This window comes from Typopeltis vanoorti, chromosome 14 (genome assembly GCF_054136105.1).
Source record: "Typopeltis vanoorti isolate ZY-2024b chromosome 14, IOZ_Tvanoo_1.0, whole genome shotgun sequence".
In the NCBI taxonomy this organism is placed as follows: domain Eukaryota; kingdom Metazoa; phylum Arthropoda; class Arachnida; order Uropygi; family Thelyphonidae; genus Typopeltis; species Typopeltis vanoorti.
Genome location: NC_143562.1, coordinates 102,586,273 through 102,600,718, shown reverse-complemented (window position 1 = coordinate 102,600,718; position 14,446 = coordinate 102,586,273). Strand labels below are relative to the sequence as shown.

Below are 14,446 nucleotides of genomic sequence, written 5' to 3'. Positions count from 1 at the left end.
TACAGTAAAAACAATCAGGCATGAACTAGAGACTTGCAATGGTGACTACGAGGATGTAGCAAGAAGAAAGATCCCTAGCAGACGATCTGATTGCGTTCGTACAGCAGAATTCCTCGCAAATCTGCAGGAACAGGTGTTGAAGAACCCTGGCATTGGAATTCGGGCTTTGTTCGTGGAGTTGCTAACTGTAGTCAAGCCCTGGATAACAAGGGTAGCCAATGGTAGGCCGTATGTATGGCAGCAGGATTCGGCCCCTTGCCACACCTCTGGGAAAAGTCAAAAATGGTTGTCTGAAAATTTCTACGACTTCACCAGTCCAAATGTTTGGCCTCCAAACTCCCCAGACCTTAACCCCATGGATTATTTTGTATGGGGCGCAGTTGAAAAAGACACCAATCGCACTTCCAGTAATACAAAAGCCCAGTTAATGGATAAAATTAAAACAGTTTTTGCGGCCCTTCCCAGGGAGACTGTAGCATCAGCTTGTTCGAGGTTCCGAAGCAGAATTGAAGCTGTGATCGATGCTAATGGTGGTTATTTTGAGTAAATCTTGTTGATAGTATTGTAATTAACTCTGCCTGTAATGTTTTTTTGTCAATTCATTAAATTTAATAGATACAAAGAAGATTTTCTTTTTCCTTACGAAACTGTCAAATTTATCCCGAACACCCTGTATATATATATACACAGTGTATTAGATGAGCACCCTGGAAAGTGTCAATGAGAGTCATATTTGTTGCTTATCCACTGATTCATTTTCGTCTAAATTCCAACTAAGTAGCGAGGAAATTTTCCTAGGATCTCACAACTGAAACTATGCAATCAGGTTTGTTAAAGATAATATATTTTCTTTTCTTTAGATCAGAGAACCTCACTTAAAAAAAAAATAAAAACATTTCTTGAAACGCGTTACTTCTAGAATTGCCTCCCCCCCCCTCCAGTTTCAGGTCGCTCATGTTCGCCATGAGTTTAATCATTATTTCTTCTGGTAAAGCGCCAGTTCAATTTTCGTTTGTTTCATTTCTTTTTCTATTTTAAGAATTTTTGAAATGAAAGAGATCTGGTGGTCGTTTTCTCGATCTACTAAGTTTTGTTCTATGATATAACTACGTTGCACACTTGACATTAAATACAGTTCTGACGTCTGCTCTGTCTATTGATTAAAAGTAAATAGGAGGATTATCGCTATCCGCAATAATTTTTTTTTAAACTTTGGTAATATCGGACCGAACCGCCAAAACCACACGAAGGAAGAACTTCTCAAAACGCGAACTAAGTTTAATTTTTATATGACGTGTTGAATTTCTTGAAACCTGAGCAAAGTGGAATTATTGAGGCCTATGAAGTAGTAAGTAGTCAAAGATATGCTTGGAAAATATAAAATCATGACTGTATATAACATGTTTGTATTGCATTTTATTTTTTACTTAAAATATACTTTTAATATATAATTGTTTTGCAAAACATCTTTTAAAAATACAATTATGTATCCCTCTTAACTCCAATATATGCTGGTCGAGTGAAATATAAAAGTGGCAAGTCTAGTTTCCCCCCCCCCCAACTAAGTAGGGCAAACCAGCTACAGAACACATGCATCTGCCTGACATAATATATTTGCATCGTTGCTCTTGCTGCCACGTCGTTAATGTTTAATGACCCAGAATTCTCTTGTTCTTCGAAGAAAAAGAAATCAAGAGCCGATTTTTATTTTCCTCTAATTTATCGTTCACTTTTCTCCTTTCAGGAAGGAATATACCAACGAAACATTTACTCAAAGAAAGTGAACCCTTGGCTGTTTACCAAAGAACACACTAAAGTATCGAACTGTTTTGTGAGAAATTTGCTGTTGAAACAGCAGTCTGAAAGTTATGTTTTATTTATGATAATCTGGAACTTCTCTTGAGAACTGTTTTTGGATTTCCACTGTTAGCGTTTTTCCTGTTGTGTACTCTCTTTCTCCCATTAGGCTGTAAAAAGAAATTTAGAACTGCAGCAACATTTTATGCATTCTGTTTCACTTCCGGGGATCATTTATTTCTGATAAGTTATGTAAATAATCCACTGTTGGACTATCATTGGATATGATCAAACATTTGCCGTCAATAGTTGTTTATGATTAAATACAGTGTTTGTGATGGATTACACAAATTCTCTTTGCGTAATGGCTGGTTGCATTTAATAATCTTCTTACGTTTCCTACACACCCATTTGTTTGTAGTTAAGAAAGCTGCTCAAACTTGCAATGCAATCTCTGCCAGATGCTACTTTAGTCGTTAACGCTCTTGGGAAGTAACGTTGTCACGTGACATTAGACCTTACACGTGACTGGCGGCCTATCTTTATTACTTAGCTGTCGTGTAGCAATCGGAAGCATGAAAGAGGCGTCTCCACACACACACACAGTATCATTTTGACTGTCAACAAGCAGTTAATAATTCCGTCCATATAGTGAAAAGTCGGAAGACAAATTGGCTCCTACAGGAGGCATTATTACACGCATACGTGGTATTAAAGTTTATGCAAGATGTGTTGCCTAAGACATCTATTCCTTTCAACATCCATTGGAATTCGTTGATTTATTTTCGCTTTCTTTTTCCTGCGACTAAGTTTTCAGGGAATATTTTCTGCATCCTTATCCTTTACTTCAAATTCCGCTCATCCGATACTAACTGTTCGATTTATTCCATACCTCTAAAAACATACCTCATCTGTCACCTCCGTCCGTTGTGCAGAGGTGATGAACAAATGCCAAATAGCCTTAGTAGTTGCTCAGGCTCTAATTCCAAACAAAAGATACGTTTTTATCATCATGTCCAGAATTGAAATTACTTAGAATAAATGCATGAGCTGTATTAAAAGGATAACTAGCTCTCTCTCTCTCTCTCTCTCAAAGACAGTTTAAAGACATTAACTTAATAATCTATTCAAACTTATCTAGAAATGAAATTTATAATACCTTTTAAGTAGAATTCGAATAACGAATACTGTAAACAAGTTATTTTAATTTTTTAATTTAACCAACTCGATGGAACAAGCGTCCATCTTTGTGCAACTTTTTTTTTATTCCTCTGAGGAGCAGTTTTAGATTCACCACACAACTTTTGGATGACGAGAGTTCATTACAGATTTATAATGTAAATAAAAATGCATAACAGGGTACCTGTTTGATTCATCTCTCTTGCATCAACGTTTCATGTGTGGAGTTTTCATATATATATATATATATATATATATATATATATATATATATATATATATATATATATATATATATATACTTTTGCATGTGCGTACACACACACACACACACACACACACACACACACACACACACATATATTAATAGAGCTAAACAAACACGCTTCCCAAGTCGCCTGTGGCGAGTACATTTTGTTAGCTGGTGAGCAGCTGCAGAATGAACAAAATAGAATATTTTTATGTGATAAAAAATAAATAAATAATATCTTTTCCCACCACAGTACTGTACTATTAATCATTTTGTGGATTGGCTTATTGCGACATGTCATAATTTGTCGATCTCTTAGTCGAGACTGATGTTTCGAGCAATTGGAATGCTGCATTCACCTCGCGGCTGAAGCAAATAATGTAAATGATCCTTTCACACTGTGTTCTCGAATCCAGCGATTGGTATATACGAGCATATGTTTGCATTGCTCGTATATACCAAATCTGGTATATCAAAGACAAACTTGAGTTTCCTATTTATTGATATTTTTCTTAACAAAGGGTAAGTCTTTAAAACGCTGTCCTCTGACTACACTGATAAGAAAAGTCACGCCATTTTGTAGTCATTTACTGTGATACACGACACACTAAGTCGAGTGTAGGCACTGCGAGAGTGGCAACATGTATTAAAATGACACCATCCTTTCCAGGCTTTGTTAAGTCAACCGGTCTTAAATGAAGAATTTTTAGGCAAATCTTCCAAGCAATTTAGTTTGTGGATATATGCATTTTACAACCAATGGACTGTACGTACACTGCTGATCATCTTATTCTGGTAAATAATGTTAAATTAATGAACTTCTCAACACCTAGATTGATAATTGCACGCGAGATGCCATTTGATACGTTTCTACAATATATTGTGACATTGGGAGTGCTCTCTTGTCCCCTACACGAACACACACACAGGGAGAAAGAGAGAGACATGACTACATGATATCGTCAGTTATGTTCTAATGTTTTGTTTTTCAGTGCGGATGACTACACTCGAGGGTACATGAATAGCCGAGCCATGTTGGAGCCTAACGGCAATGTGTTTTGGCCTCCTCCTACTAAATTTCGCAGCACTTGTCCTGTGGATGTGACGTACTTCCCATTTGATGATCAGACATGTATCATGAAGATGGGCTCTTGGATCTATGATGGCCTGCAGGTAGACGTAATGAATCGCACCTCAGAAGTTGACCTGTCCAATTACGTGCCGAACGGCGAATGGGAGCTGCTAGAGGCTCGTATTGTGCGCAACGTAGTCTTTTACTCTTGCTGCAAGGAACCTTTTCCCGATGTCACTGTTACGTTGGTCATACGACGCAAGACCCTTTACTACATGTACAATGTCGTAATGCCTTGCATGATGATGTCTGTGTTAACTCTTCTGGTGTTTTGCCTTCCTCCTGATTCTGGAGAGAAAATTGCTCTCGGGGTTACAGTACTCTTAGCTTTCTCTGTGTTCATGCTGGCAATAGCGGAGAAAATGCCAGAGACATCGGAGTCTATCCCTCTTTTAGGTAAGATTAACTGAAAGATTGTTGAAATTTTCTAGCATGTACCTCCTAATTATTATCTAATTAAATTAAAAGAATTTAGCTGTCGTACTGAATATAGCAGGATTGTTAATTTTTCGCAAAAAACACTTTGTTTTTCGTTCTTTTTTTAAAGTTTTTACACATATGACATCGGTTGAATGATATCGTGCGATTTGAAAGAAAAATAACTTTAAACTGATTATCCTCTTAGCCTATCATTTATTGCATATTTATGTTAAAAAGCAAAATTTGTAATAATAACAGCTGTATTTTTTTATCTCATGATCTTCGAAAGTAACAAGTCTCATTGGCACCAAAGTGTCCTAAAAAGTATTAAAGTATTATTTCTATTATTTTATTTCGGTGAATTGGAAAACCAAACACTAAGTCTGGACAAAAACGACGTGTCCTACGGAGTACCAAATCCCTCAGGGATTTCGCTTCGCTTTGATGTATTAGATTTTCTGTTGCTGAGGTATTAAGTCGAGGTGAAGAAAGAACACTGAATGTCCAGAGAGTGATGGAAAAAGAAAACAGAAAACGAAAAAAATATTCCGTTAAGCACATCACTGAGTCAGAAAAAAAATGTAATGTGTCACGTGCCACTTTTATTGATGAGCTTCTGCTTTCTGACGATATCGTTAGTTTGGTATTGAGCAGCACATCACAGCCGGACGAGTGGGAAGATAGCGTGAGAATATCGCAAACATTGCACCTCCAGAGCAAATGTTTGTCGTATTACATTTATTACATATAAAAACAAAGGTTTTGAATTTTCCATCAATGGTCATGCTTGTGGAAACTCTATACATCATGCTGAGAGTACAACGAATAGCGAATACCCTTTGACAATCTCTTGTTATTCTTTATACAAGATTCTGAATAAATCTGTGAAAAGTGTACTATACGGAAAAATAACAAAAGAATGAATGAAATTTGTTTTATAATCATTTATATAAAAATTACTTGTGATTTTTTACGTAGCTTATGGCTTACACAAATAAAATGCAGTAACGATTTTATTCGAAAGGATAAAATAGTTACACTGTAAATAAAGATATTATTTTGCGTTAAAGATTAAAACAAAATTGCCAAGAAAAACTTAGGAAACGAATATACAGTCATCCCTCGACTTACCATGATATTTTAATAGCATGATAAAGTTATAGTCGACGTCCTATAACTCTGTTGATTTAATGTATCGACGTAAGTCGATACATTAAATCAACAGAGTAATAGGGATTAGGGACTTAACAGTAATAAGTATACTGTCATTTTAATTTTTAAACCTTATTATAAAACTGTACTGTGCATCACTGCCACTATAAAACAAGAGAATAATTGCTCATATATTTCTCCGCAATCACATCTTCATTACCTTCCCGATGTGAAGGACCAGGCTGCGGCTCTTCTGGTGGAACCTTTGTTTTTTTTTAATGAAAATGTCCGATGTGCTTTGCTTATTCCTCTTCTTCTTTTCATCATAAATTTGTTTATAGCAAGCAAACGCATCGTGTACTTTCCTTTCTACTAATAAGTATAATAAGTAGCGTTCAACATTGGGGTCCATGTCTTCAACCATTTTGAGAACATCGCTAACTGCAGAGAACATTTCTGCAAGACCCTTCAATGTGAATTGTTTAACTACTTCTTCTTGTTTCTCTTTTTCCTCTTCCTTTTCTCGTTCTCCCTCTTCTTCACCAGTTGTTCCTCCAGTTCGACCAATTCTTCGTTGGTCAACTCTTCTGGGACACTTCCTATGAGTTGAACTATGTCGTCATCATCATTCACTTTGAGATTCAGGTTGTTTTCTAGGCCCACTATTTCTTCACTCAATTTACAAAGGTTTTTCGTGCACAAACCTTTTTAATGTCTTTTTCCAAATGTCACTCACATATTGAGAGATTACTTCGTCCCAAACAACAGCAATATTTTTAATAGCATGATAAATATTGAATGCTTTCCAGAACTGCATGAGAGTCTGGTCGTTTCCTTCATTAGCAGAAATGGCTTGTGAAAAACTTTTCCGTAGACAATAAACCTTAAACACTTCTAGAACTCCCCGATCCATCGGTTGGATCAATGAACTAGTATTTGGAGGGAGAAACATGACCTTGGTGAAGATCACCGATATACGACGGCTGACCTGGAGCATTATCTAGAATTAAATAAAATTTTAAATTCTACATTTTCTTTCACACAATAGCTTTCCATTTCACTCGCATAACAGTTGATTACGGCATCCGCAAAAACTTTTTAAGTCATCCACGACCTCTTAAATCTCCGCTAATTAACTGTATGCTTCCTAATGTTTTTGAAGGCTCGTAGATTCTCACTGTGCCATATCTCAAATGGTCTCAGTTTATATCCAGCCGCATTACCCCCTAACCGAATTGTAACACGGTCTTTAAGAGCTTTGAAACCAGGATAGATTTTAGCTTTTTGTGGATGACTTGTCCGCTCGGGCATTTTTCCCCAAAACAAGGAGGTCTCATCCATATTAAATATTTGCTGTGGCAAATAATTTTCCTCCGAATAATTTTATCCAATTTCTCTAAAAGCTCCTTGGTGGCCTTCTCATCGGAACTTGCAGATTCACCATATATTACGCTGCCTGAATCTCATGAACCAACCGGAAGAAGCGTTGAAGTCGTAATCGGGCCCTGCTTTCTGCTTCAACATGTTGAAGAGACTTAGTGCCTTAGCTATTATGGTCATAGTGGTAGGAAGTATGCGCTTTTGGTTCAGGTTCTCTATGCATGATGGAAGTAGCTTTTCCAATCACCGATGGGAACTTCTTTCAAGACCAATCGCTCGCCTCTTTTTCTGTGATTCTTCACTAGGTTTTTTAATTGGGCGTGTAGGGGCCGTGTTGCACAAAATATCGCGAAATATTTAACGATAAATGCACAAATAACATATTTTTCAAACACAAAATCAAAAGAGGAACAGTTGAAGTGCCGACTGCCGAGTGAGGTTGCCGCTGAATGCGCTGTTGCCACTGCATTGTTGCATGATGCATTCTTGCTAAATAAAAACCTTTTTACTTTACGCTCGCTTGCGTCTTGTTCGAAAATGTTATTTATTCCATTATTTCATTCCATTAGCCAGCCTGGCTGGCCGAGTGGTTAGCGTATCCGCTCTCCAACCATAAGGCTGCTTGCTCGAATCCCGCCGTGGGCATGGATGTTTGCGATTGTTTCAGGAAATACCAATAGTAGTGGTGGTCGGCGGTAGATGGTGTTGGTGTAGTTGCGGTTAGTGGTGGAGACAGAGCTGTAGAGAGCAGGTGTCCTCCCTCGATGAGTCTTTGGACTCCCTCGAGGTGTCTAATAATAATAATTATGGGATCACGGATGTATCCTTCGAAAGGACGTAAGGCAAGGGATGACTGTATTTACTTCAAAAAAAGTACAAGATAAAAATCTAAATGTTAGTAAGAAATATGTCTCCATTAGCATACGTTTAATTAAATTCTATTTTACTTACTCACACTGCAAAAAATGGCGCTTTTGTACACGGCTTGAGGTTGTTATTTGAATTCTTAAGGAGTCTAGTCGGTTTTTGATTAGTTATTGGTGTGCAATTGCACCTACTGATCTCTTAGCAGACAGCTATAATACCATCAATTTTTATCACCATTCTTTAATATAGCTTCAACCTCAAGAATTAATCTTATTAATTTTTTTTCCTCTCTTCATTTGTACCTGAAATCTTTACTTTATGGAATAAGCATCCTTAATCACTACTTTCTAGATATTACATGTGGATTTCTTAAAGTCAAATACCTTCTTTTTATTCGGCAGTTTTGTCACTGGCAAGATATGTAAATATTTTTCCTCCGCTATCACACGGAATACTCAAAGATCAAACCACTAATATAATTATTTGTATGGACCCGTAAAGAAAGCTTTTATACATATTACACGAAAGTCAAATTGCCATTTTTTCTCCTATTCCATAAATGCCTTATTTCATACATTCTACTTCGCTTCTTAGAAACCTATAGTTAATAATATCTTCTGCGTTGTCCGCTGTCACTGTAAATATCGTGCGTTCTGGCTGTTTAACTGTTTTACAGGATGAAAAACCCGAGTTTCCGAAGAAACCTTTTCTACCGCTGTTTGAGACCGGCTAAACTCACCTTCATCGATTTTCTGGTCTGATGATTTAAGAATAATTTCTTTCTTTCTTGATTGACGTATTTGTATACGTATCATGCATAGTGAATATACAGTATAATTTCGAAGCAGTCAGCATGCGTCACATTATTAATTAATGCCATTAATTGACACGTCTCCTCTGGCGTCATCTGGAGCTCGTTTGAATAACAGAACAATATCTGTCCGTTGCAAACTGTTTTAAAAATGTCAGCAAATACTGAAGCAGAATAAGTTTCTAGTTATATCTACTTCACAATTTCCGATAAAATATTTTAAACAAGAAAAGTTAAACGATCGCTAGCTAGATTATGAAAACGCTAACTCGCAAGAAAATTTCGCTGGCCAATAAAATTAAATCCTCTAATAATCTGGAGTTCTAGATGTCAGTCTCTGTGGATACTTTTTAGAGGAAGTTTTCAAAGGATCATATAATATTCGATGGCTGAAGTAGGCGCACATCTGTGCTCTTCTGCCATCGAATATGAGTGCATCTGATCGCAAATTCTTTGCTCGTGCTCTTTTCCATACCAAAATCCGGTCTGTGTTAGAGCCATGTTTTAGGATTTAGCAGTTCAGCTGCATCTATTCCTCTTCTTATGTGACGCAACAGCTTGGATCATGGTCTAAGGTCAGAATAACAATCTGCCCACTTTTCAGCTAAAGAATAGAAAGCTTATAAATGGAGGTGGCAGGATATTTTATTCTGTGAAACAGATAAATTAATAGAGAAAATCCAACTGACAGACATAATTCACTCGTTTCGACCGACATAATGCATTCTTGTTGGCTGCCTCGGCATAATTAACTCCAACTCGTCCAAGGCTGTTCTTCGTTGAAATATGCAGTCACACGTTTATTAATATAACAGTCTTCTGTGAAAACGCATCACCTTACATTTCACATTAAACTGATAGCCATTATTCTTTGTCCATGCTATCTCGGATTATTTAAGTCATCCTTCAGGATTTCTACATCATCAGTATTAACTGTTGCTCCTTTCCTATATCACTAATGCACAAGTTAAATAGCGGCCTGAGTGTAGAGCCGTGTGTCGCATCACTAGTCACATGCCTATTCCACAACGTGTCGCTGTCAATCCGTTTATTAACAGATAACTGTGCATTATTCATTCTTAATAAGTAACACGTAGAAAAATCTAGGAAATTATTATTAAGAACCATATAGTATTGTTTAATTATGTGTTTATATAATTACATGCACGCACGCACACTTCAAATGATCCTATGATAAAATGAGCCTGATAAAGTCTTCAACCTTATTAGATTCTGTCTCATTATTTACCGAATCTAAATTATTACTTATTCTAATTACTTATAGAAATCAAATCTCATTACTAATATTAATATGCAACGGTAATTGCAGTACCTAATTTCTAAAGAAATTTAAGGATTCATGGATGAAAACAACTTTTTTCTGCTTGAGGAATGAGTTTCCGATCTTTATCTCTGTTTGCAGTATTGGATTTATCGTTAGTAGGATAAGTCCACGGCGACGATGAAAATGTGATAGTGTAAACTGCTTTGCTTGAAATAGACTGAATGACAGAAGACTCGCTGTCCTAATATTTGTTTGTTTGTTCTTGTCATAAGGACACGGTGAAGAACGCCACTTAACTACTCTTATCATTATCCTTTCGCTGTCTATTGAATAGCCTTGAAATTGCGAAAGAAATATATTTGTGAAAGAACATACATCTTTGAATAAAATCGTCTTTCTTTGTAATTGAACGGCAGTAGTTTGAGAAGAATATAGAAATAATTGTGTTAAAATGATACTACATTATGTTACAAAAGCGAGTATATCGGACTAGGGAAGTAATACATACATACATAGATTTTCAAGGCCCACCTTTCCTAATTGGATTGTGGGGGCAACAGCTGCAAGAAGAACTTCCAATGGTCACGATCCTCTGCCACCAAGCTCAGGTGTTCTGGTGGGATTCCCAAACATGTCCACCCAAGGTTTTGGATATAATCCATCCAGCGAGTCATTGGCCTTTCACGTGGCCTCCCACCCTCTGGCTTGGCAAAGAGGGCCTGCTGAGAGCCTCTCTTGTGGCATTCTGACCAGGTGCCCGTACCAACGTAACTGTGATCTCTCAACACAGAGAAGCAGTGGTTGAGTATTGAGGGTTTCCCGAATTGCAGAGCTTCTGACTGTCGAGTTTTGTCAGCCCCGCAACCTCTCGAAGGAACCTCATTTCAGCAGCTTTGATTCGTGTCCTCATTCTTTCGCTCTCATTACCCAATGACCATAGGCAATGATGGGGACATAGACTGTATTGAAGACAGCCAGCTTTGCCTTCTGGCTTAACTCCCACTTCAATACTACCTAACGGCCAAGCTCCCGCAATATTGAGCTTGCTAAGCCAATTCGAGTATCTAGCTCTACGTCCCATTTTCCATCATTCGTGAATATGGACCCAATGTATTTAAACTTCTCCACCTGCCTCATTGGGACCCCACTTTCATTTAGGGTGCACTGGGGTGGTTGTCTTGAGACCACATATGTTTCAGTTTTGGCCACATTGATCTTCATTCCGGTGTCTGCACAAACAGCTACAAACCTATCCAAGGTCCACTGGAGGTCATCTGTGGAAGAGCTAAGCAGAACTAGGTCATCTGCAAAAAGCAGACGTCCAATGCTACATCTTCCAATTCTGACACACTCACTGCCTCGGCTGTGCCTATCAATCCAGTCTATAAATATTATGAAAAGGAGGGGTGACAGAACACACCTTGGCGGAGGCCAACGGAGACTGTGAAAGGTTCAGACTTTGTGCAGTTTACCCTGACACAAAACTCTCGGCATTCATACAGGGACTTGATGGCAGCTAATAGTTGGCCATCTACTCCATACTCCTGTACTACTTGCCAAAGCTTACCCCGAGGAACCCAGTCATATGCCTTCTCCAAGTCCACAAAACATGTGTAGACATTCTTGGCATATTCCCAAGATTTCTCAAAGACTTGCCCTAAAATGAAGATTTGGTCAGTTGTGCTTCTACCAGGACGAAAGTAACATTGTTCTTCCTGGAACTTTGACTCAACTATGCTCCTGCACCGTCATCCCAAGCACTTAGCATACACTTTTCAATGCAGGCTGAGCAGAGAGATGTCACAATAGTTACTGCAATCCTTCTGGTCTCCCTTCTTAAAGACTGGTATTATTATGCCTGCCTGCCATTGCTTTGGTGCTCGCCCAGATATCCAAGCAGCCTGACACACTCGAGTCAGCCAGAGAACACCTTCTCGATTTAAGGCTTTTAGCATTTCGGGCCGAATTTCATCATCGCCAGCAGCCTTGCCCGATTTTAGCGATTTTATTGCTAAATGGACCTCCTCTGCTGTGAGACTAGTCATGCCCCGATCTGCACCTCTTGGATGTCCATAACTGCTGGGCCACCCGGGTTAAGAAGGCTCTCAAAGTGTTCCCTCCATCTGTGGAGGATATCCTTCTCGGTTGTTAAAAGTGCACCATCAGAGGTCTTAATTGCCCTTGCTGTGCACGATTTCCTCCCTCGAAGGGGGGAGGATGGGCTGCCAGAATACTTTGTTTGCATTTGCATAGGATGAGTCTAATCTTTCTCCAAAGGATTCCCAAGTCTTCTGCTTTGCTGTCTTTACTGCCTCAACAGCAGCTTTTCGTGCCTCAGCATGCCGCAAACGCATCTCAGGTGACCTGACTCTAAGCCATGTTAGGTAGGACTCCTTTTTTGCCCGGACAGTTTTTTGGACTTCATGGTTCCACCAAGGTGTCATTTTCTCACTGCCCGTTGCCATGCCGAGCTGCTTTCTGCCACAGCATGAGAGTGCAGAGGCAGTGACAGTGACAGCTGTTCTGAACAGCTTCCACTCCTCCTCAACATCTGCAGTATGCTTGGGAATCTCTTTGAACCTGGAGGAAATGTCATCTGCAAAATTCTTCCTCACAGCCTCATTTTCCAATGTCTCCCATTTCACGCGGTATAGCTGCTTAGGCCTACCAGCGTTGATGGTAGCATTTGGTTTCTGAATCCGTAGAGTGCACACAACAAGATGGTGGTCAGTTGACCGTTCCTCCCCTCTTCTCACACGAACGTCCAACACTGAGGAAAATAGGTCTGCTGAGACTATAAAGAAGTCAATCAAAGAACCTTTGTTCTAGTGTATCCCTGTACCAGGTATATTTATGGACTTCTCGGTGCTGGAAGAAGGTATTCATTATGGACAAGCTGTTAGTACAGCAGACGTCCAATAATTTCAACCCATTCGCGTTAAGGTCAGGGGCGCCATTCCTTCTAACCACACCCCTCCATGTCTGGTCATCTGTTCTAACATGTGCATTGAAGTCACCCATTAGCAGGACTGATTCCATGTCTGCCACCCTGTCAAAGCAGCACCCACTTCCTCTAGGAAGGCAGAATATTCTGACACCAGATTAGGTGCATAGGCTTGCACCACAGCCAAATCATAGTTTTTCATCTGAAGCCATAACACACATACCCGTCCCCCCAATGGAATCCACTCAGCAACACAGTCTGACAGTGGGGGCTTGTGAGTATCCCCACACCCGCCTGAGCAGACATTTTCGGGCTCACACCAGAGTAGTAGAGCTTATACCCCTTATCCAGGTCGACAGTTCCAGAGCCTCTCCTCTTGGTCGAAGAAAGCCCGACTAAATCTAGCCCGTAGCGCTTGGCTTCCTCAACCAGTTCCAACTCCTTCCCTGTCAAAGAGAAGATGTTCCAGTTGCCTAAAGCCATAGTTTGGTGCCATTGTCTTTGCCATTTCCGTCCTTTTGCAGAACCATTTCTTTGCGCTGCCCCTAAACACCTCCCGAACGGGTAGCGGGCCCATTGATGGAGTTTCCTCTAGCAGAGTGCTGAGGAGTGGTGTCTAAGGGAGACTGTAACATATTTTTCGAATGGGTCCCTCTGCCTAAAACCCGAACGCGTCCCTTGGTAACTCGCGCGACGGACGATGCGGTACGAACATTTTTTGATGGCCTGATCATGTTACAGTGTTTGATAATGTCCTGTTAGCACAAGACGAAATGACACAACAAAATAGGAAAGATTCCCCTCGAATACTCTAATAGCATTCGGGGGAAGGAGCAAGAAGAGAAGAAAGAAAGAAGCAAGGGAGGAAGAGGAGGGACCAGTCTACAGATAATATAACAGATGTATATTACATGAAGTAAGGCATGGTCCAGCATCAGGTACCTCTGGTTTGCCACGCCCGTACTCACTAAAGTGAGCCCCTGAGAATTAAACTGAATTTTATTGTTGTCTGCCACTTAGTGTCTCGGAAATAAAAATACTTCCGCCTATTTTATAAACATTCTCAAAATAAAAATAGCGATAGGATATATTTTGAGAGGCGCAAACACGTTATTCTTTCCTACTTGAGAATATCATCATCCCATAAACAAACAGCTCGCGAAACATTTAGCAAAAACATCATTTTGGGTTGCTATGAAGGTGAGGCGTAATATACATCCTCGCCCAGT

At 39.3% G+C, this 14,446-nt stretch overlaps 1 protein-coding gene across 5 annotated transcripts in view; it reads left to right on the top strand.

Annotated features, from left to right (window-relative positions):
* Positions 1–14,446, top strand: part of LOC150099809 (neuronal acetylcholine receptor subunit alpha-2-like) — a 285,794-nt gene that overhangs the window by 263,352 nt on the left and 7,996 nt on the right. For all 5 annotated transcript variants that reach the window (XM_090404521.1, XM_090404519.1, XM_090404518.1 and 2 more), the window contains one exon: positions 4,219–4,754. In XM_090404521.1, coding sequence (XP_090260647.1) covers positions 4,219–4,754 — 536 coding nt within the window. The remainder of the gene's footprint in view (positions 1–4,218; positions 4,755–14,446) is intronic.